The sequence below is a fragment of the Salvelinus fontinalis genome, chromosome 36 (assembly GCF_029448725.1).
Source record: "Salvelinus fontinalis isolate EN_2023a chromosome 36, ASM2944872v1, whole genome shotgun sequence".
NCBI lineage: Eukaryota > Metazoa > Chordata > Actinopteri > Salmoniformes > Salmonidae > Salvelinus > Salvelinus fontinalis.
In genome coordinates this window covers 17,949,323-17,970,633 of record NC_074700.1, presented here as the reverse complement: position 1 = coordinate 17,970,633, position 21,311 = coordinate 17,949,323, and the positions used below count along the sequence as shown (strand labels likewise).

The 21,311-nt window shown below is 45.6% G+C and overlaps 1 protein-coding gene across 2 annotated transcripts; it reads left to right on the top strand.

The window, feature by feature from the left end:
• The first annotated feature begins 1,308 nt into the window (after positions 1-1,308).
• On the top strand, positions 1,309-21,108 carry LOC129835338 (N-acetylaspartate synthetase-like). 2 transcript variants are annotated; one of them, XM_055900937.1, is made up of 3 exons: positions 1,312-1,772; positions 3,074-3,238; positions 19,465-21,107. In XM_055900937.1, the coding sequence occupies exons 1-3, from the start codon at positions 1,457-1,459 to the stop codon at positions 19,830-19,832; spliced, it is 849 nt and encodes a 282-aa protein (XP_055756912.1). In that variant the 5' UTR covers positions 1,312-1,456; the 3' UTR covers positions 19,833-21,107. The 2 variants fall into 2 exon arrangements, with proteins under 2 accessions (XP_055756913.1, XP_055756912.1); XM_055900938.1 differs by lacking the exon at positions 3,074-3,238 and having other exon boundaries at positions 1,309-1,772; positions 19,465-21,108.
• The last annotated feature ends 203 nt before the right edge of the window (positions 21,109-21,311 follow it).

The window sequence follows — 21,311 nt, the reverse complement described above, 5'->3', positions numbered from 1 at the left end:
AAACCAATGATTTATATATATATACACTAGTCTAGTTCTGTTCAATGCGATAGCCTAGTAACATCTTATACCTAACTCATTTAGAGCTATACAAATGCATTTTCTTCGTTAGGTTAATAATGCTAGCCTAAAAATTCAGAAAAACGTCCGAAAATGAAGATAATGCTTTAAATTCGTGTTTACATTTAGGCTGCGCGCTATGGAACGAAGCCAATGCAAATGTGTAATGATTTGGTAGAGCATTTGGCCTATGAAGGCATCCGTTTAGTGAAACTTTCTCCACTGTGATTATAATATTGCTTACAGGCGTAATAAACCATAGGCATAATCGAGGACAGAAGAGACGTCACGTCACGGAATTGAATTGGGTGTAGTAGTAGCGGGACCATTGTAACGGCATTGGTTAGGCAGTGTCGCCCCTTTAGTGTCAACAAAACATCCCCACATAAATGTGTATTGATTTGATTGGTATATCCAGTGAGGCATATGGCCACATTTAAATGGAACACTGAATTAATGTGAACAGTCAATTGTAGCCTGTGTGAATAAATTAATGACAGTGAATTTAAATTACCTCATACTGTTGTGCCATATAGCCATATAGCCTACACAGCCAGTCAGTCCTACGACTTAGACTAAGGAATGTTCAATGATGATACAACGAAACGCCGTCGTAAGGAAAGTGTCGTGGGAAAGGACGAGTGAGGCGAGAATAAAACCGGGGTGGAATCACTGCAGTGCAGCAGACCTGTCAGTCATGAGACCGGAGATCGAAAGAGGCACAACGCCGGGAGGAGCGAAGCGCCGAGCCGCAGCCACCTAACCAGCCATAGGCTACACTGTCAGTCAGTTCTCTAAACATTCCCTTACAAAGTCCCACCATCACCAAGTGTCCTTTATATTTTGACGCATGAAATCTCATGTGTCCTCGTATGAACGCGTCTTATCCATTCTGGCAAGTGTAATTTCAGTCATCGCTGAAGAGAGGGTCTGGCGCAGCTCCCGCAGCAGGTACACCGGGGCAGGCCGGGTTGTTTGGCGTGAGCTTCAAAGGCCCCCATTAGTCTACCTGTTCCGAAATACCCGTACGCAAGTCCACCCTCCCTGTCCCCCTCAAACACACATGTGTGGAATTTCGCCGGCACACCAGGAGCAATGTTGAGGTTTAAAAAAATAATTAAACCGGGTGCCTCACTCTTGTCTCTATCCGCCTATCAGAATCGAATGGAGAAGCGCCTGAGCCAATGTACGCGCTGTGCGGGCCAGCCCCTGAATCTGAATGCATCGCTAGGGCGCATTATAAATAGGCTAAGTGCTGGTCGGCAACCCTTGGTCGTGCAGAAACGCTCAGGGTTGCAACAGAAACACCCGCCGTCTTTTTTCTTTGCATATTTATAAACGCATCGTATCCCATTTCTATTTTTATCAAGTTCAAGTTATTTTTGAGGCCAGTTGCATGCATTGTTCGTCTCCAAAAATGGTTTGCGAGACAAAAATTGTTGCGGATGAACACGATGCCATACAAGGGACAAAAAAAGAGTCTATTATCCTTTCCTCCTCGCAAATGTGGACTTCTTCCACACCTGCACCGAATCCTCTCGAGGAAAATGATGCGAGGAAAGATACGGTTTTGATCCGCGAGTTTGAGCGCACGGACCATGTGGAGGTGCGCCGCATCTTTTATGAGGGGATAATGGAGAGGATACCCAACACTGCATTCAGAGGCATATTACAGCAAAGTCAAACCCAATTCGTATATGCTCTTCTGACACGTAAGTGACACGATTCATCCTATACTAACCATTTACTGGAGTGAAATTCGTGTAAAGTTGCCATTACTCATTGAAAAACGCTTTTCATTTTACCCATGTATGCTATATATCTGAAAATGATTATTGTAAAATACATTCTTAATGAATAACCCAACCATACTAACACATGAAAACCAATCATTGCAAAATATGTTTTTTTTAAATTGTGAATTGAAATGCAGTTGAAGGAAAGCTATAATCTGTTGGAGCATCAATGTGTGTGTTAATGGATAATTCGATGCCCTCTTTTCCTCGATTCCGGCATGGAGCTCATGTGCCTTACAGCACCGCATCAAACCGCTACACAAAGGCATGGCTAAAACGCATGCTGCATGTAGTATGTACTCGGTGCCGTGTTGGATGTGCGTGTACGGCGCTACGATGCCGGTTGTGTTGGACGCATGAATGAATGAATAGAACTTGAGGATTGGCCCACAGTGTGCGCGTGCGTGCACCAATCGCACCCCCTCACCAGTTCCCATCATACACACATTTTACTGTACGTGCACACAACGCGCAGCACCACCAACCGTGTGCGCATGCTGTCATTGTTTATAATTCGAGTGCAGATGTTAATTTCAAAATGTTCATCACGTATGTACACCTCATCCCTTTATCTGTACCGTGGTAAGTACCATACAGATGAAACAGTAAAAACCAACAAAACATACTATACTTCACCGTCGAAATGTTGTCTGAAAATTGGTGTGGGCGATCATGTGGAAATGACGCTATTATTTGGAACCATGCCGCTACAAAGTAAGGGCACACTGTTGACAGCACGTCATATCGTGGTGCAATGGAGTAAAACAGTGTTGCATCATGCCAGGCTAGACGAAAACATAATAACATGCAATGCTGCTGCACAGCCTGTCTGTGTGGTGGGTTCCACTCTGGCGCCACCGTGCTGCCCAATCAGAGAAATAGGCTACTGCAAAAAGCACCACTGCAGTAAATGGACCAGAGTCTGAGATTATTTTAAAATGCTATTGCATGTGTAGGATATCTAGGCTATGAGTATAGACTTAAATTTGCACCCAGTAAAATAAATACATATTCAACATAGGATGTCATGTGATGTTTTTCAACGACTTACTCCGTATTACGTGTGGGATATCAGGGACTGATCTTTTTTTGAAGCAGCAACATATACTTATTCTTGGAATGTCACTGTTTGGTTATGTGTGTGACTTCCGCCAAAATCCAACATTTGATTCTTTTTTCTGACAGGTATCGTTTATTTTTCTTCCTTATCTCCATAGTGATGTGCTTTGTTGTGACCAAATCCCTCGCGCTGACCTGCTGCGCGCCGTTCCTTCTCATGGCCGCGCGCTACTTCTACAGCCACAAAGTTATCCACAGCTATCTGGCCTGCGCGCTCCACACTGACATGGCAGACATCGAGGAGTATTACATGAAACCTACAGGTAAAAGGGGATAGGGGGCAATTGGACACAACACACAAACTATATACTGAAAAGTAATGTGAAAATGAAATAGGCCTAATCTGTTGTCTTTGTCAGTATATAAATGTTCATCCGCAGAACCCTGGGCCATGGCCAAAAGTAGTGCACTATGTAGGGAATAGGGTGCCATTTGGGACGCAATTATGCGTTCAAAGACAGAGGCAGTCTGCCTGCTTATTAAGTATGCAGGGCGACTCGCTCCACTTTGTTACTGTGGGAGGGTTCAGGGCAAGCCACACTACTGGGCCTATTGATTACGAGGAGGAAACTGCTGATAGACTTTCTGCAGCAGTCGGCTAAGCCTCTGTCGGCCAAGCCTCATTGGAGTCATTTCCTCAACTACATCAGTCCCTAATTAGGACAATCCATAAATCTCCTATGATCCAAAACACTTCGATTCTAAGAAGTGAGCTATGACACACTTCCTCCTTGTTCCGTTCCAAAACTTTAGGCTATAATCAAATCGCTTTCTCTCTCTGTCTTTCTGTCTCTCTGTTGCTCTCTCTGTCTCTCTCTCACACTCACACACACACACACACACACACACACACACACACACACACACACACACACACACACACACACACACACACACACACACACACACACACACACACAGTCTCAACTGGCCAGGGACAGATCAACGCCCTTATCTCCTCTTCAGTATGTGTATACAGTGCCTTCAGAAAGTATTCAGACCCCTTGACTTTTCCAAATTTTGTTATGTTACAGCCTTATTCTAAAATAGATTTTTTTTTAAATCCTCAGCAATCTACACACAATATCCCATAATGACAAAGCAAAAACAGGTTTTTAGAAATAACAAAAACAGAAATACCTTATTTACAGAAGTATTCAGACCCTTTTCTATGCACATTGCAGTCAGGTGCAACCTGTTTCCATTACCTGTGGTAAATTCAATTGATTGGAGATGGTTTAGAAAGGCACACACCTGTCTATATAAGGTCCCATGGTTGACAGTGCATGTCATAGCAAAAACCAAGCCATGAGGTCGAAGGAATTGTCCGTAGGGCTCAGAGACAGGATTGTGTCGAGTTACAGATCTGGGGAAGGGTATCAAAACATTTCTGCAGCATTGAAGGTCCCCAAGAACACAGTGGCCTTCCCACATTCTTAAATGTCAGAAGTGGAACCACCAAGACTCTTCCTGGAGAAAACCTGGCAGCATCCCTACAGTGAAGCATGGTGGTGGCAGCATCATGCTGTGGGGATGTTTTTCAGCGTCAGGATCGAGGCAAATATGAACTGAGCAAAGTACAATGAGATCCTTGATGAAGACCTACTCCAGAGTGCTCAGGACCTCAGAATGGGGCGAAGGTTCACCTTCCAACAGGACAACGACCCTAAACACACAGCCAAGACAATGCAGGAGTGGCTTCGGGACAAGTCTCTGAATGTCCTTGAGTGGGCCAGCCAGAGCCCAGACTTGAACCCGATCGATACTTATGTAAATGTGATATTTCAGTTTTTTATTATCAATACATTTGTAAACATTTCTAAAAACCTGTTTTTGCTTTGTCATTATGGGGTATTGTGTGTAGATTGATGAGGATTAAAAAATATATCTACATTTTAAAATAAGGCCGTAACCTAACAATGTGGAAAAAGTCAAGGGTTCTGAATATTTTCCGAAGGCACTGTATATGTGTTAGGGCTGGCAATTGCCAGGTTCCTCCCGATACGATATTATCGCAATACTTAGATGCCGATACGATATGTATTGTAATTGTCAGGATTCTCATGATTCTATCTGTATTGCGATTTGACACTGAGATTTTATTGCGATTCGATTATCCAAACATATTGCTCACCATTTGTCTGCTGCAGAAGGACAAGACAGAGCCATGAGAAAACCAGTTTTGATCAGTCATGGAAATAAAAGTGTTGAAAACAAAATGGCTCCCTATTTAAAAAGAAGATGGAGAACAAGCTATGAAGGAAGAATACTGTTGGTGCAGGTACAGCCAACTATCGCAAAAATAATATTGCGATATTGTCAAAACGATGCAATATATCATCAGCAATAATATCCCGATATGTAACTGTATCGATCCCCCCCATCGCTAGAATGTGTGTGCATGCATTTACTCATCCCACTGTCACAAAAAGCCATCAGTTATCTCAGCCCTCTGCTCAGCGCGTGTGTGTGCATGGGACATACCAGGAACAATAAGGGCATGGGAGTGGGTGTTTAAGTAGGGATTCTTAACATCAAAGAGCAGGACATTAATTCTACCAGCTTGAGTTTTCCCTGACATCCCTGTGGTACTATCAACCAATCAATAAAGGCTGTATCATTAATCAACCAATCAATAAAGGCTGTGTCATTAATCAACCAATCAATAAAGGCTGTGTCATTAATCAACCAATCGATAAAGGCTGTTTCACTAATAGACCAAATGATAAAGGCTGTTTCATTAACAATCGATAAACGCTGTTTCATTAATCAACAAATCAATCCATCCACTTTCACTGCCCTGTACAAATACACCACTGTTCTGTAGTCTATACCAAGTAGGGTCTGGCGGTATCTAGATTTTCATACCTTCATAAAGTCCCTGTACCATAGCAGGGTATATGGTATTAATGTCAGTGCAAACACTGGCCTCTTTTTCTTTCCCAACATAAATGTTTGTCGGGGTCCCAACCAATGTTCCCTCACATTTTTCGGGGCACTGCACAAATTGTAGGTATTTTGAGCGGAAACTTGAACATTGTGAGAAATTCCGGAGTGCGTTTACAGTGAACACTGAGGCTGTACCCTTACAGTTTGAGACAGCCACAATAGCCTATTGACTACTATCTGAGCATAATGTAGGCCTACCAACTAAACCAATGGAGCAAATCCCATAGCATTTTCCCATGGAAATAGCTTTTGATTTCTATCATATAGTCTACAGGACAGGTGTCAAACTCATTCCACGGGGGGCCGAGTGTCTGCGGGTTTTTGCTCCTCCCTTATACTTGATTGATGAATTAACATCACTAATTAGTTAGGAACTCCCCACACCTGGTTGTCTAGGGCTTTATTGAAAGGAAAAACCAAAAACCTGCAGACACTAGGCCCTCCGTGGAATGAGTTTGACACCCCTGGTCTACAGTATCCTATATGTGGTGTTCATTGCAGGCCTACATTGCTTGAGACTTTTAAAAAGTTATACAAATAATAATAATTACCACACAGAATTAGACAATGTAGGCTACCCCTCTGCCTATTAGCTTGTCTCTATATTCAAGCTTATCTCAAAATACAAAATACAACACTGCCCCTTTAACTCTGCCCCTTTAAGACAGAAGCTTTTTACCTGACTGGGTTTTTAAAGACAGCTTGAAATGTAGTCTCCATGTTTTGTGATCTTGTAGGAAGCAGTAACTCCCCATTGCTGACCTATACTTATCTATACCTGGGCTAATAACTCGCTAACTAGAAAAGAATATCAGCAAATGTGCACATGCACAGCTCTGTTCTGAACTGATCTGAAAAGTGCATTGACTCACAGGTGATTGAAAGACCTCTTATGGGCTACCCCGGCCAACAGAATTCAACTCCGTTGGGCTCTGGCTCTGCCTACAACAAAATCAGACTCAATCTTGCAAAGTTAGATTTGTTTCGGTTTGTTGCATTAGAAAGGGGCCGATATAATGTTGATTCGATCACAGAAAAAACGTTGATCTATATAGTGCAAACTAACGTGGGGGAACTCGGTGAAGTTCAGTCTCTTGCGTCTCTGCGCGGCAGTCCTGGAGGAGGTGTGAGGCTCCACACACACGCAGAATTCCCATAGTGGACGCTAGCTGAATGCTAACATGACCAAGCGAACATAAACTAATTGCAATGACAGATATTCCAGCTCATAAAGTTATACAACTATCTCAAAAGGCTACTCACAATTTGCTGCATGCACAAAACAAATCTTAGACAGCAAGGCTCTTGTTCCCGGAGAGGATTGATTGGCTATGCCGTAACCAAGAGGCTTGATCTTGCCATCCAGCCACTTAGCTAGCAAGTTAGCAAACCATATACATAGCTGGAGTGCTGAGCTGGAGATCATTTATTTGTCACATCTTAGATAGTTAACTTCTAGCTAGTTATAAACAGTGGCGTAGCACGTACCCCTGCAGCCCCCGTTGTTATACAAGACATGGCGAGGGGCGTGATTCGGCACAAGGCAAAACCAAGCTCCTTTACCAAGTTCCTAACTTCAACATTATGAAGCTTGGGCCCAATTCCTAATGGCACCCTATTCCCTATATAGTGCATTACTTTTGACCAGGGCTCATTGTGCTCTGGTCAAAAGTAGTACACTATGTAGTAAATAGGGTGCTATTTGGGACTTACATAACCTTGCTCTCTACAGTGAAGGTATCTAGTCTGCTCCACACAGTACAGAGGTAGATGGGCCAAGGTGACTCAACAGTTACAGCCACCTGATTCCTGGGCCCCAGGGCAGTGATAAGAGTGGCCAGATGGGTTATTGTCCTCATATCTCAGTCTGGGTCAGAGCCTGTCCCATACTGGGTCCTGCCTAGACAGAGCAGTCTACTTCCACATCCCAAATGACACACTAGTCCCTATATAGTGCACTACTTTTGACCAGAGCCCTATGGGCTACTATGTAGGGAATAGAGTGCCATTTGGGACGCTGTCTACTTGTCTGTTAGCCCCTATTCACTTCCCTGCTAATGACAGTGATCTCATTCTGTTCTGGGGAGTTAGTGGGTGCAGATACTTCACTACTGTCACTCACTGTACCTGCTGGTTATTATAGCTCTGCTGAGAGACAGACAGTGACAGAGACAGTGACAGAGACAGTGACAGAGACAGTGACAGAGACAGTGACAGAGACAGTGACACAGAGACAGTGACACAGAGACAGTGACACAGAGACAGTGACAGAGAGACAGTGACAGAGAGACAGTGACACAGAGACAGTGACACAGAGACAGTGACACAGAGACAGTGACACAGAGACAGTGACAGAGAGACAGTGACAGAGAGACAGTGACAGAGAGACAGTGACAGAGAGACAGTGACAGAGAGACAGTGACAGAGAGACAGTGACAGAGAGACAGTGACAGAGAGACAGTGTCAGAGAGGCAGTGACAGAGAGGCAGTGACAGAGAGGCAGTGACAGAGAGGCAGTGACAGAGAGGCAGTCAGAGAGGCAGTGGCAGTCAGCGAGGCAGCGCCAGTCAGCGAGACAGCGGCAGTCAGCGAGACAGCGCCAGTCAGCGAGACAGCGGCAGTCAGCGAGACAGCGGCAGTCAGCGAGACAGCGGCAGTCAGCGAGACAGCGGCAGTCAGCGAGACAGCGGCAGTCAGAGAGACAGCGGCAGTCAGAGAGACAGCGGCAGTCAGCGAGACAGCGGCAGTCAGAGAGACAGCGGCAGTCAGAGAGAGAGAGAGAGAGTGTGTCAGACAGAGAGAGAGTGTGTCAGACAGAGAGAGAGAGAGCGAGAGAGAGTGTCAGACAGAGAGAGAGAGAGCGAGAGAGAGTGTCAGACAGAGTAAGAGAGAGAGTCAGACAGAGTAAGAGAGAGTGTCAGACAGAGTAAGAGAGAGTGTCAGACAGAGTAAGAGAGAGAGAGAAGGCAAGGTAGAAAATGGAAGCATTTGATCGGGATATGGGGGAAGGTTTGCTCCACGTAGGGGTCTCCCTTGGGAACTCTCTCTAGCTCGTCAGCTGAGGTAGCTCGCTATACACACAGTAGATAAACGTTCCTTCCATCCTTCCGCTCCCTCTCTCTTTATTGTTGAGGATGTAACAGTAGCTGTGGAGAACTGGGTTCGACATCACCTGGAGAGAGAGAGTAAGAAAGCCGGAGTAAGAAAGAAAGCCGGAGTAAGAAAGAAAGCCGGAGTAAGAAAGAAAGCCGGAGTAAGAAAGAAAGGCAGATAGAAAGAGAGGCAGATAGAAAGAGAGGCAGATAGAAAGAGAGACAGATAGAAAGAGAGGCAGATAGAAAGAGAGACAGATAGAAAGAGAGAAAAAGTTTAATTCCAGTTCTAGTACATTCTTGATTGTCCATTCGAGAGGGGTATCACTCTAACTGGATGTCACTGAGTTTAATCTCTACTAACTTCAATACAAATTTCAGTAAGTGTCTTATTCATTGTACAATGACACAAAAGCGCTACTCCAAAAAATGTTTTTAATCGATACTGGTAAAGAACAATGGACCCAACAAGAGGCAAAATGAGATGTTAAAAACATTATTGTTTCTAAACACTTTACTCCCAGGTGACCAATCATATGATCCAATCTTGGGTAACCAATCATGTGGTCTGATCTTTATGAGTGAGTGGGTGAGACACAGAAAAAAGCACATCTTCCTCTGCCTTACAACATCTTAGACGTTAACAGAGGGTTTTGGTTAGTGATTTAAAGAAGAGGGGGGAAGGGATTTTTTACGAAACCTCCAACCCTTTGACTGTAGCAGTGAGAGGATCTGAGTTGGGCGCGTGCGCACACACACACACACAGACACACACACAGACACACACACAGACACACACACGGACACACACACACACACACACACACGGACACACACACACACACACACACACACACACACACACACACACACACACACACACACACACACACACACACACACACACACACACACACACACACACACAGTGTGAGTGATGAGCCACCCAGGGCAGTAAAACTAATGTGAAAAGGCCAGTGCTGCAGCCTCCTTTGTGATTAATGCTCCTACACTGCCTCAGGCGCTAATGGAGCTGTAATGGAGACAGAGGGCAGGGTGTGTGTGTGTAACATACCAGGGGTAGTGTGTGTAGTGAATGACAGATATGCTGGAGCTTGTAGGTCTTCTTGAGATGGGTGGGCTTGTGTCTAGCCATGTTAACTATTCATGTTTAAATAATTATTTGCCATATGTTGTGTGTTTGTGTGAGAAGTGTGCATATGAGTGTATGTGCATAGATGTGCGTGTGTAAGCATGTGTGTGTGCTCCTGGTCTCATCTATTAGGGTGACATGGGGACAAAACAATGATGTGTGTTGTATAGCTGTCCGGAAGATCCATATTCCCAGCATGCACTTTGTTCCCAGGAGCAAGCCACCTGGGGGGGGGGGGGGGTCCCATCTTATACCCAGAGATACCCTAGTAAACTCATTCCCTGGTCTAGTGTGGGACAAACCAACACCTTGACCGTTAGACCAAGAGGACATTTGCTTCTGCCTCATCACGTGACCATGAGCAACCATGACTGACTCATGTCTGCTACACATGCGTGCGTGTGCGCGCGCACACACAGGCACGCTTAAACATAACAAAGGGATGATCTGTATCAAGTATGAACACACACTAAAGCGGACACAAGCTGTTAATGAGCTTTTCTTTAATCCTACACACACACGCACACACACGCGCGCACGCACACGCACACAGACACAGTCACACACACACACACAGCAAGGGTGTGCGCTGTCTAGACTAAATGCTTATCAACTGAATTACCCTCATAGGTTTCATCTGAATGGATAGACAATAATCTTGTTAAGCACAATAAAAAGGGTTAGGGAGGGGGGGGTCATATCATAGTCATATCATAACATCACACCATATTCTCCTACCAATGCACGCCCACGGCAGGAAGCATATTCTTTTCCTATACCAGTTAGAATAAAAAAATCTGTCACATTAAAATCCTGAGTAAAAAATCTTTCCAAATTAAATAGTGTTTAACGCTCTTGTAATAGCTCTCTCCTCCTTTCATTCCTCCTTACTGCTCTGGTAGAGTCCTCTCCACTTCCTTCAACCCCGGGCTATGATACCCCCACACCCTACTGTCTACTCCCATCCCCATCTACCAGGATCCTATGATCCCCCTCTCTAGTCAAGCTAGCTCTTAGTCAAGCTAGCTCTCTCCATGTCTGACTCTTAACCAGCAGATCCCTTCTTCTCAGAGCCAATGTTTCTCATAGGAGGAGGATGAGAATAAGGAGGGGGGAGGAAGAGGAGAATAAGGAGGAGAATAAGGAGGGGGGGAGAAGGAGGAGAGTAAGGAGGGGGGAGAAGGAGGAGAGTAAGGAGGGGGGAGAAGGAGGGGGGGAGAAGGAGGAGAATAAGGAGTGGGGAGAAGGAGGAGAATAAGGAGTGGGGAGAAGGAGGAGCATAAGGAGGAGGAGGAGAATAGAGGGAGGAGGAGGAGAATAGAGGGAGGAGGAGGAGAATAGAGGGAGGAGGAGGAGAATAGGGAGGGGAGGAGGAGAATAGGGAGGGGAGGAGGAGAATAGGGAGGGGGGATGAGGAGAATAGGGAGGGGAGGAGGAGAATAGGGAGGGGAGGAGGAGAATAAGGAGGGGGGATGAGGAGAATAGGGAGGGGGGATGAGGAGGAGAATAGGGAGGGGGAGGAGGAGGAGAATAGGAGGAGGGAGAATAGGGAGGGGGAGGAGGAGAATTGGGAGGAGGGAGAAGGAGGAGAATAGGGAGGAGGGAGAAGGAGGAGAATAGGGACGAGGAGGAGAATAGGGATGGGGAGAAGGAGGAAGTTGAGTCTTGCTTCAGTTTTTCCAACCCCCTGCCAGCTAGAATGCTAGACTCCACCACCTGTCTCACACAGGTGAGCCGATGGGTACTCTCTCTTCTCTCTTCTCCTCCAACCCCCCCCTCTGTCTTGTCTCTCTATCTTATCTCTCTGTCTTCTCTCCACCTTTCTCTGATCCTATCAAATCAAATCAAATTGTATTCGTCACATGCGTTGTAAACAACATGTGTAGACTAACAGTGATATGCTTACGGGCCCTTCCCAACAATGCAGAGGGAAGAAAATAATAACATGAGGAATAAATACACAATGAGTAACAAATGTGGCTATATGCACCTGAGACCTGTGCCGAGTCAATGTGCAGAGGTACAAGGTATTTGAGGTAGATATGTACATAAAGGTAGGGATAAAGTGACCAGGCAACAGGATAGATAATAAATAGTAGCAACAACGTACTGTATGTGACGAGTCAAAAGAGTTATTGCAAAAAGGGTCAATGCAAATAGTTAAATAGTTAACCAATAGCTAACCTGACTAATTATTTTGCCATCTTATGGCTTGGGGGTAGAAGCTGTTCAGGGTCCTGTTGGTTCCAGACTTGCTGCATCAGTACCGCTTGCTTTGCGATAGCAGAGAGAACAGTCTATGACTTGGGTGGCTGGAGTCTTTGACCATTTTTAGACCCTACATCTGACACTTCCTGGTTTGAAGTTCCTGGATGGCAAGAATGGGCTGTACGCACTACCCACTGTAGCGCCTTGCGGTCGAATGCCAAGCAGTTGCCACACCAAGCGGTGATGCAGCCAGTCAAGATGCTCTCAATCGTGCAGCTGTAAATCTTTTTGAGGATCTGAGGTGCCCATGCCAAATCTTTTCAGCCTCCTGAGGTGGAAGAGGCATTGTTGAGCCTTCTTCATGACTGTATTGGTGTGTGTGGACCATGATAGTTTCTTAGTGATGTGGACACTGAGGAACTCAACCCGCTCCCTACAGCCCCGTCGATGTGGAGGGGGGCGTGCTCGGGCCCTTCATTTCCTGTAGTCCACGATCAACTCTTCTGTCTTGCTGACGTTGGGGGTTGATGTCCTGGTACCACACTACCAGGTCACAGACATCCTCCTTATAGGATGTCTCATCGTCGTGTCGCCAGCAAACTTAAGGATGGTGTTGGAGTCGTGCGCGGCCACACAGTCGTGGGTGAACAGGGAGTAGAGGAGGGGACTAAGCACGCACCCCTGGGGGGCCCCCGTGTTGTGGGTCAGTGTGGCAGATGCCTACCCTCACCACCTGGAGGTGGTGCCTCAGGAAGTCCAGGATCCAGTTGCAGAGAGAGTTCAGTCCCAGAGTCCTGAGCTTAGTGATGAGCTTGGAGGGCACTATGGTGTTGAACGCTGAGCTGTAGTCAATGAACAGCATTCTCACTTAGGTGTTCCTCTTGTGCAGGTGGGAGAGAGCATTGTGGAGTGCAATAGAGATTGCGTCATCTGTAGATCTGTTGGGGTGGTATGCGAATTGGAGTGGGTTGATTGTGTTGATGTGAGCCATGACCAGCCTTTCAAAGCATTTCATGGCTACAAATGTGGGTGCTACGGGTAGTCATGCGATAGTCATTTAGACAGGTTACCTTTGCGTTCTTGGTCACGGGGTCTATGGTGGTCTGCTTGAAACATGTAGGTATTACGCACTGGGTCAAGAAGAGTTTGAAAATGTCAGTTGCCTTTTTCTTTCATTCTATTTGCAGTTATCGACCCCCGTACAGAGATAATTACAGCTAAGTGCTATTGAGCTTCTCTAAATTTGTTAAATTGAATCGGAATGAAGTCAAATAAACGGGATGGTGCTTCTTGAACCTTGGAACCAGCAGCTTAGCTATTAATACTGTGGGATCCCTCTGAGCTTTTACCAGAGACCAAGGCTGCGTCTCAAATGGAACCCTATGGGTCCTGGTCAAAAATAGTGCACTATATAAGGAATAGGGTGTGATTTGGGATGCATGACATTAATCGCTAGTATATACATGGGACATCTTAAAGATGCACTCCAGGATCTTAAAGCACAACAAACTGTAATCATAACATTTCATACAAATTGCTAAAATATATAACGATTATGAGAATAATAATTTGCAGAATGTAACATATCATACAAACTGGATGACATAGTGTACAATTTAGTGGCTTAGTACACAAAAAACATGGAGCACTTTAGGCTCATGAGCACCACTTTCAAAACTACTGGCTGAAATTATACAATGGTTTGAGAGTGTATCTTTAATAGAATCATCTTGAATATGTATAATCTATTAATATCTAATATTCTATTCACATTTGAACTATTATGAATCTATGAATAAAATGTTTGATCTGTAGTTACAGCAACACAAAAGTGGTGTGTATCTTACACAACACATCACACATGGCCTGGGCTGGCGTGCCTGGTTGTCCCGTCCTGTCTGTTGGCACACTCTGTTCTGACAGATGGTGGGGAGGGCTTCAGCTTCCTCCTACCTCTTCCTTCCTACCTTTCCCTTCCTATCTCCCCCTTTTCTCTTAGTATCTCCCCTCCTACCTCCCACTTCCTCTGAGTACCCTCATCTAAATAATAATAATAATTATATATTGTCCCATCGTGTCCTGAATAGGGTTGCACAATACCGGGAATAAGGGCATAAGCAGCAATCCTCCAAACAGGATTTCTCGAAACCAGGAAAGTTCACGGAATTATGTAACCCTGACTGTTGGCACAGGCTCTGCTCTGACATATGGTGGGGTGGCTTCATCTTCAGAGGCGTGCCCACCCCCGCCCTCCTACCTCTCCCCTCCCACCTCCTACCTTTCCCCTCCTACCGCCCTTCTCCTACCTACCCCCTCATACCTCTCCCTCCTCCCCCTGCCACCTTCATCCTACCGCTCCCTTCCTCTTGGTATCCCCCCTCCTACCGCCTCCTTCCTCTTAGTATCCACCCTCCTACCGCCCCCTTCCTCTTAGTATCCCCCCTTCCTACCTTCCCCTCCTTGCCCCCCTCCCACCCCCCCACCCCTTCCTCCCCTTCCTCTAATACCCCCCCTCCCTCCCCCTTCTTCCCAGTACCTAACATCTCTACTCTCATCTCTCTCTTCTGAGATGAAGCACTAGTTAGCGACAACTGAAGACCAGGGTTGGGGTCAATTCCATTTCAATTTCAGTCAATTCAGAAAGTAAACCAAAAACCAAAAGAGAATTGGAATTTCAGTATACTTCCTGAATTGACTGGAACTGAAATGGAATTGACCCCAACCCTAAAAACGCTGCCACATTACACCGTAATTTGAATGAATCTGACCCTTCCAAAGTGGAGCAGCTATTCCGAAGCCAGCTAACATTCTCCCGCATTGTGACTACAGACAGGGAGAGTCAACACTGGTTGACTAGAATCCAAAAAGTCATTGTCTGACTCACTCTGAACTCTGCACACACAATGATGACCAAGGTCAAAGGTCAAATGGGAAAATATCCCAGCCAACTCTTCACTCTGCTTGCAGATCTAGCTGCCTTCTAATACCCTCCCCTACCCTCTCCGTGATGCCCACATGTCATGCCATGTCTGGACAGGCACACTTGTTACCGCGGCGACTGGCTGTAATACATCTGACAGTTGTTTTATTCAATCATTAATCCACTGAACCCCACAGGGGCCTTAAATCCCTCATAACATTGTCCAAGCAGTGAATTAGCATAATTTCCTCACTTGCTGTGTGTGTGTGTGTGTGTGTGTGTGTGTGTGTGTGTGTGTGTGTGTGTGTGTGTGTGTGTGTGTGTGTGTGTGTGTGTGTGTGTGTGTGTGTGTGTGTGTGTGTGTGTGTGTGTGTGTGTGTGTGTGTGTGTGTGTGTGTGTGTGTGTGTGTGTGTGTGTGTGTGTGTGTGTGTGTGTGTGTGTGTGTCACCATCTGCAGAAAGACACACAGGTTTTATATTCTCCAGTCAGTCAGTCATTGTCAGTCACGGAAAAGTAAGAATTCTCTGCCAGATGGGATTTGATACAAATACATGTTCTGTACTGGACTACAAGGACATGTCATAATACAGCTGACTAAATATTATTTTCAGCACTGTTTACTGTTGTATCTAATATAAATAGGCTATCACACATTTTGCAAATCAGATAAACTAAGGATGAGAATATAGTAAACCAGTCATCCACAACCACAGAAAACCTGTCCAGCATTCTCTGTACATCTCCAACATGGTACTTTATTGATCCCTAGATACTGTATATACTGTATAGCTACAACACAGACACAGTACAGCACTGTACTACTCTCACATTACAAGACAGACAGACAGACAGACAGACAGACAGACAGACAGACAGACAGACAGACAGCGTACAGTACTGTACTACTCTCACACAACAGAGACAGGCAGACAGAGACAGAAGTCAGACAGGGCATTTTTGTCCTCCCAATGACACAACTCATACCTGACATGCTGTTTCTCTGCATGATTCTCTGCCCAGGTCAAAACACGGCAGGCCTGGACTTGCTAAACAATACGTTATGTTAACAATACAAAAGTTATGGAGCATCAAAAATGTAAATGCAGTATACAACTGCTCTTATATTATGACCAAGGTCTGGAGCTGTTTCTTATCAGGCTACATGGACTGGAAGAACTCCTTGCCCAAACTATGAAGTTTTCACCGACATTTTATAGTGGATGAAGATTTCTGTTGACGCGCGTCTCTGTTTGAGTGGCTGTACTTATCTGTGCGTGTAAGTCCGGATCTTCCTGAGTTTCTATTCGCTCAAACCCTAAGTGACAGCTCAGTCTACGATTGTACTTTTTAATTATGAGCATCAGAGCAAATAATGCTACTAAGCAGTACCAACCTCCGTCTGCTTTCCCTTTCATTCTCTCTCACTTCCATTCTCTCTCTTCCACTCTCTTTACCTCTCAACCTCCCCCTCTCTCTCTGTCTACCTCCGTCTCTCTCTAACTCCCTCCCTCTCTCTCTCGCTCCCTCATTCTCTACCTCCCTCTCTCTCTCTGTCTGTCTACCTCCCTCACTCTCTAACTCCCTCCCTCCCTTCCCCTCTCTCTCCCTCTCTCTCTACCTCCCACATTCTCTACCTCCCTCTCTCTTTACCTCCCTCTCTCTCTCTGTCTGTCCACCTCCCTCACTCTCTAACTCCTTCCCTTCCTCTCTCTCTCTCTACCTCCCTCATTCTCTTTCTCCCTCTGATACACTTCATTCAGTCCATTTAAATAAATGTTTTTGCTAATGGAAACGCCAGCCACCACTATGTGACCAGTGTCTCGTGTGTAGCACCCCTCCTCCTTTTAGTAGATCCATCCAGTTAGTGGATTTTGAGGATTTTGGACATACTTTCTTTGGCACGTCTTACCAACAGAACACACTCTTATGTAGTTCTATATCGTGTGTGCAAGGGCCACACTCCATTCAACCCCACTTTCCTTCACACATCTGCAGCTGTGTGTTTCTTCCTGGCACTGGTTCTGCTGATAGTGGCTACTTCGAAGAAGGATTCTACTTTCTATGACTGTGATATGTGGTCGCTTTTCCCAACTTGCGCTGTCTGAATGCGCTGTCTGTAAGTAGCTTTGGATAAGAGTGTCTGCTAAATGACGAAAATGTTAATGAAACAGTGCTATGATAATATCCTCAATGCAGCTATCCGATCACTTAATGGTCTAACAGAGGTTTTCCCAAACTCAGTACTGCCCCCCCCCAGCACTACAGAGCTGATTCAAATAACCAACTCATCATCAAGATTTGATTATTTGAATCAGCTGTGTAGTGCTAGGGCAAAAACCAAAACATGCACCTATGGAGGGGCCCCAGGACCGAGATTCCACAGGGGGTTCTACATGGGTTATGCATGGAAACAAAATGTTTTTTTTGGAGGGGACAGCCAAAGAACCCTTTTTCAAAGAGTGAATCCTGATGTTCACTGTTTTAACTGAATCACACGGTTATGTTAATTGACAGAAGCCATTGTATAGCAACCTCTAATTGCTCTGTAATCTGAACAATTAACACCAGTCTGTAATTAGTGTGATATCCCGATACACATGAGCAGCAGGGTCGGATTAAAGCCACAATGTGCCATTTCAACAGCCCTGGCTGCCACCTTGTAGGCATAATCCATTGAAATGACCATTGATTAAACAGAAGGAAATATTGCAGATTGTGGCTTTTAATGATAGGTTGTTCTGATCATAGTTGGGGGGATGGGATTCCACTGTCCGTTTGATCTTCTTCTTCTTCAAGGTTTTATGACGTACCACATCTAATGCTGTATTGCTGCCACCAACTGGACAGGGGTGAATAAAACATTTTTAAAAAGTCAATTCCATTACGGATAAGGGAAAAAGTCAATTCCATTACGGATAAGGGAAAAAGTTATTCATCCACTCATGCTAATAAAAAAACATAACAAAAATCGTCCCACTCCTTCTGTCATTCAAAAAACGATGTTATCCACTCAGCTAGAGGCTCTGAGGGGTGTGATGTATAAATACATGCTGGTGTTAGCTGGCCTAAAATGAGTTCTTGGGATTAAGAAAAATAGTGTGCTTCAACATCTGCATTGCTTGCTGTTTGGGGTTTTAAGCCTGGGTTTCTGTATAATCACTTTGTGACATCTGCTGATGTAAAATGGGCTTAATAAATCCATTTGATTTGTATGGGGCTTTAGGGCAAATAGTGTTGGGGGCTTTAGGGCAAATAGTGTAGGGGGCTTTAGGGCAAATAGTGTAGGGGGCTTTAGGGCAAATAGTGTAGGGGGCTTTAGGGCAAATAGTGTAGGGGGCTTTAGGGCAAATAGTGTAGGGGGCTTTAGGGCAAATAGTGTAGGGGGCTATAGCGCAAATAGTGTAGGGGGCTTTAGGGCAAATAGTGTAGGGGGCTTTAGGGCAAATAGTGTAGGGGGCTTTAGGGCAAATAGTGTAGGGGGCTTTAGGGCAAATAGTGTAGGGGGCTTTAGGGCAAATAGTGTAGGGGGCTTTAGGGCAAATAGTGTAGGGGTTTTAGGGCAAGTAGTGTAGGGGCTTTAGGGCAAATAGTGTAAGGGCTTTAGGGCAAATAGTGTAGGGGCTTTAGGGCAAATAGTGTAGGGGGCTTTAGGGCAAATAGTGTAGGGGGCTTTAGGGCAAATAGTGTAGGGGGCTTTAGGGCAAATAGTGTAGGGGGCTTTAGGGCAAATAGTGTAGGGGGCTTTAGGGCAAATAGTGTAGAGGCTTTAGGGCAAATAGTGTAAGGGCTTTAGGGCAAATAGTGTAGGGGCTTTAGGGCAAATAGTGTAGGGGGCTTTAGGGCAAATAGTGTAGGCGCTTTAGGGTAGCCTTCTTGTAGACTCTTCCCTTCCCTTATTGCTTCAGTCCTTCACTGAGTCACACTGGGCCAACCAGAGGTCAGATAAAGACAGCCATGGAAAGTCCTACTGTAGGTCCGGCTGACACTTCAGCCCCTTCACATCAGGTCAGATGATATTTGGGGGGGGTTACATGTCAAGTATATGCTGTCAGATTTGTATTGTTGTTTGGTGTGTGTGTGAGAAAGTGGTGTGTGTGTGTGTGTGTGTGTTTGAGAAAGAGAGAGAGTAGTGTGTGTGTGTCTAACTTGACTCTCTGGTCCTCCAGGCTCGTGTTTCTGGGTGGCAGTGCTGGAAGGTCAGGTGGTGGGCATCGTGGCGGCGCAGGGCCGGGAGGACGACAACACGGTGGAACTACGCCGCATGTCGGTGGACTCGCGCTTCCGTGGCAAGGGCATTGCCAAGTTGCTGGGGCGCCGCGTGCTAGAGTTCGCCATGCATAACAACTACGCCGCCGTCGTCCTGGGAACCACCGCCGTCAAGATGGCCGCCCACAAGCTGTATGAGTCGCTGGGCTTCCGGCGGACCGGCGGTAGCGAGGATTACATGCTGCCCGGAATGAGCCGCTCGCCGCAAGAGAGGCTGTTCTTCCAGATCCGTTACCAACGCTACCGTCTGCAGCTCCGTGAGGAGTGAGGGATGAGAGAGGGGGAGAGAGGGATGGAGAGAGAGAGAGGGAGAGAGCAACGATACCACCTCGAGGCAGAGCCCCTCGCCCAACGATCCTCGACCAAGTCCTTCTCCTCTGACAACTTTCTTTATTTTGTATTATTAGAGTTACTTCTTCTTACTACTACTGTTTCTATTCATTCATCTTAAGTCACTAACTTTTTATCGGTTTTAGTTTATTTGTATTTATTTTTTACATTTTGAATATAGTGCCCCCCCCCGAGTACATTTATTATTATTTGTTTACCCTGTCCTGTTGTAAAAAAAATCCCTAACATATATCACCATCCCATGCCTTTTCAAATGACATCAACTGAGTGTTCCCTTTGCTTTTGATACCATGTGATTGTTCCTCACCGTATTCATTACCTCTACCAGCCCCTCCAACATCTACCCCCTCCTGCTCAATACGTGGCATTTCTATCTCAAACGCACCCTGTCTCTCATTAGCCCAACTAAGCCCTCTCCATTGTCACAACAACGTGTGTGCCCAAAAAGACCTAGACAAAAAGACTAAGTAGGTTGGCATTTGTCCAGCCACTTCAGCACAGCCCATATACCAGCAGCCCTGTGGAGAGACAAGAGGAACAAATCAAATCAAATGTTATTGGTTGCTGACCCATATTTGACGGATGTTAACACAGGTGCAGCGAAATGCTTGTGTTTCTAGTTGCAACAGTGCAGTAATATCTAACAATACAAAACAATACACACAAATTCCCCAAAATAAAAATAAAGGAATTAAGAAATATCAGGATGAGCATAGTCAGAGTCTGGAATATAAATATATATGTATATGATGGTGTGTATAGACAGTATTTGAATAGAAAAGGTGTGTACAGCAGTAGTTATATAGGATGACGAGAATACAGGATATACATATGAAGGGGGTATGTATATATGGCAGCAGTCTCTAAGGTGCAGGGTAGAGTACCAGCTGATAGCCGGCTAGGAACAATGACTAAAGTTCACTGCAGGGAACTGGGCAGAGGCCGGCTACTGGTGACTATTTAACAGTCTGATGGCCTGGAGATAGAAGCTGTTCCTCAGTCTCTCCTCATCCCAGCTTTGATGCACCTGTACTGTCTCTGCCTTCTAGATGGTAGCAGGGTGAACAGGCCGTGGCTCTGGTGGCAGGACATGTACTGTGCAGTCGGGTGGCAGGACATGTACTGTGCAGTCGGGTGGCAGGACATGTACTGTGCAGTCGGGTGGCAGGACATGTACTGTACAGTCGTGTGGCAGGACATGTACTGTGCAGTCGGGTGGCAGGACATGTACTGTGCAGTCGGGTGGCAGGACATGTACTGTGCAGTCGGGTGGCAGGACATGTACTGTGCAGTCGGGTGGCAGGACATGTACTGTGCAGTCGGGTGGCAGGACATGTACTGTGCAGTCGGGTGGCAGGACATGTACTGTGCAGTCGGGTGGCAGGACAGGTACTGT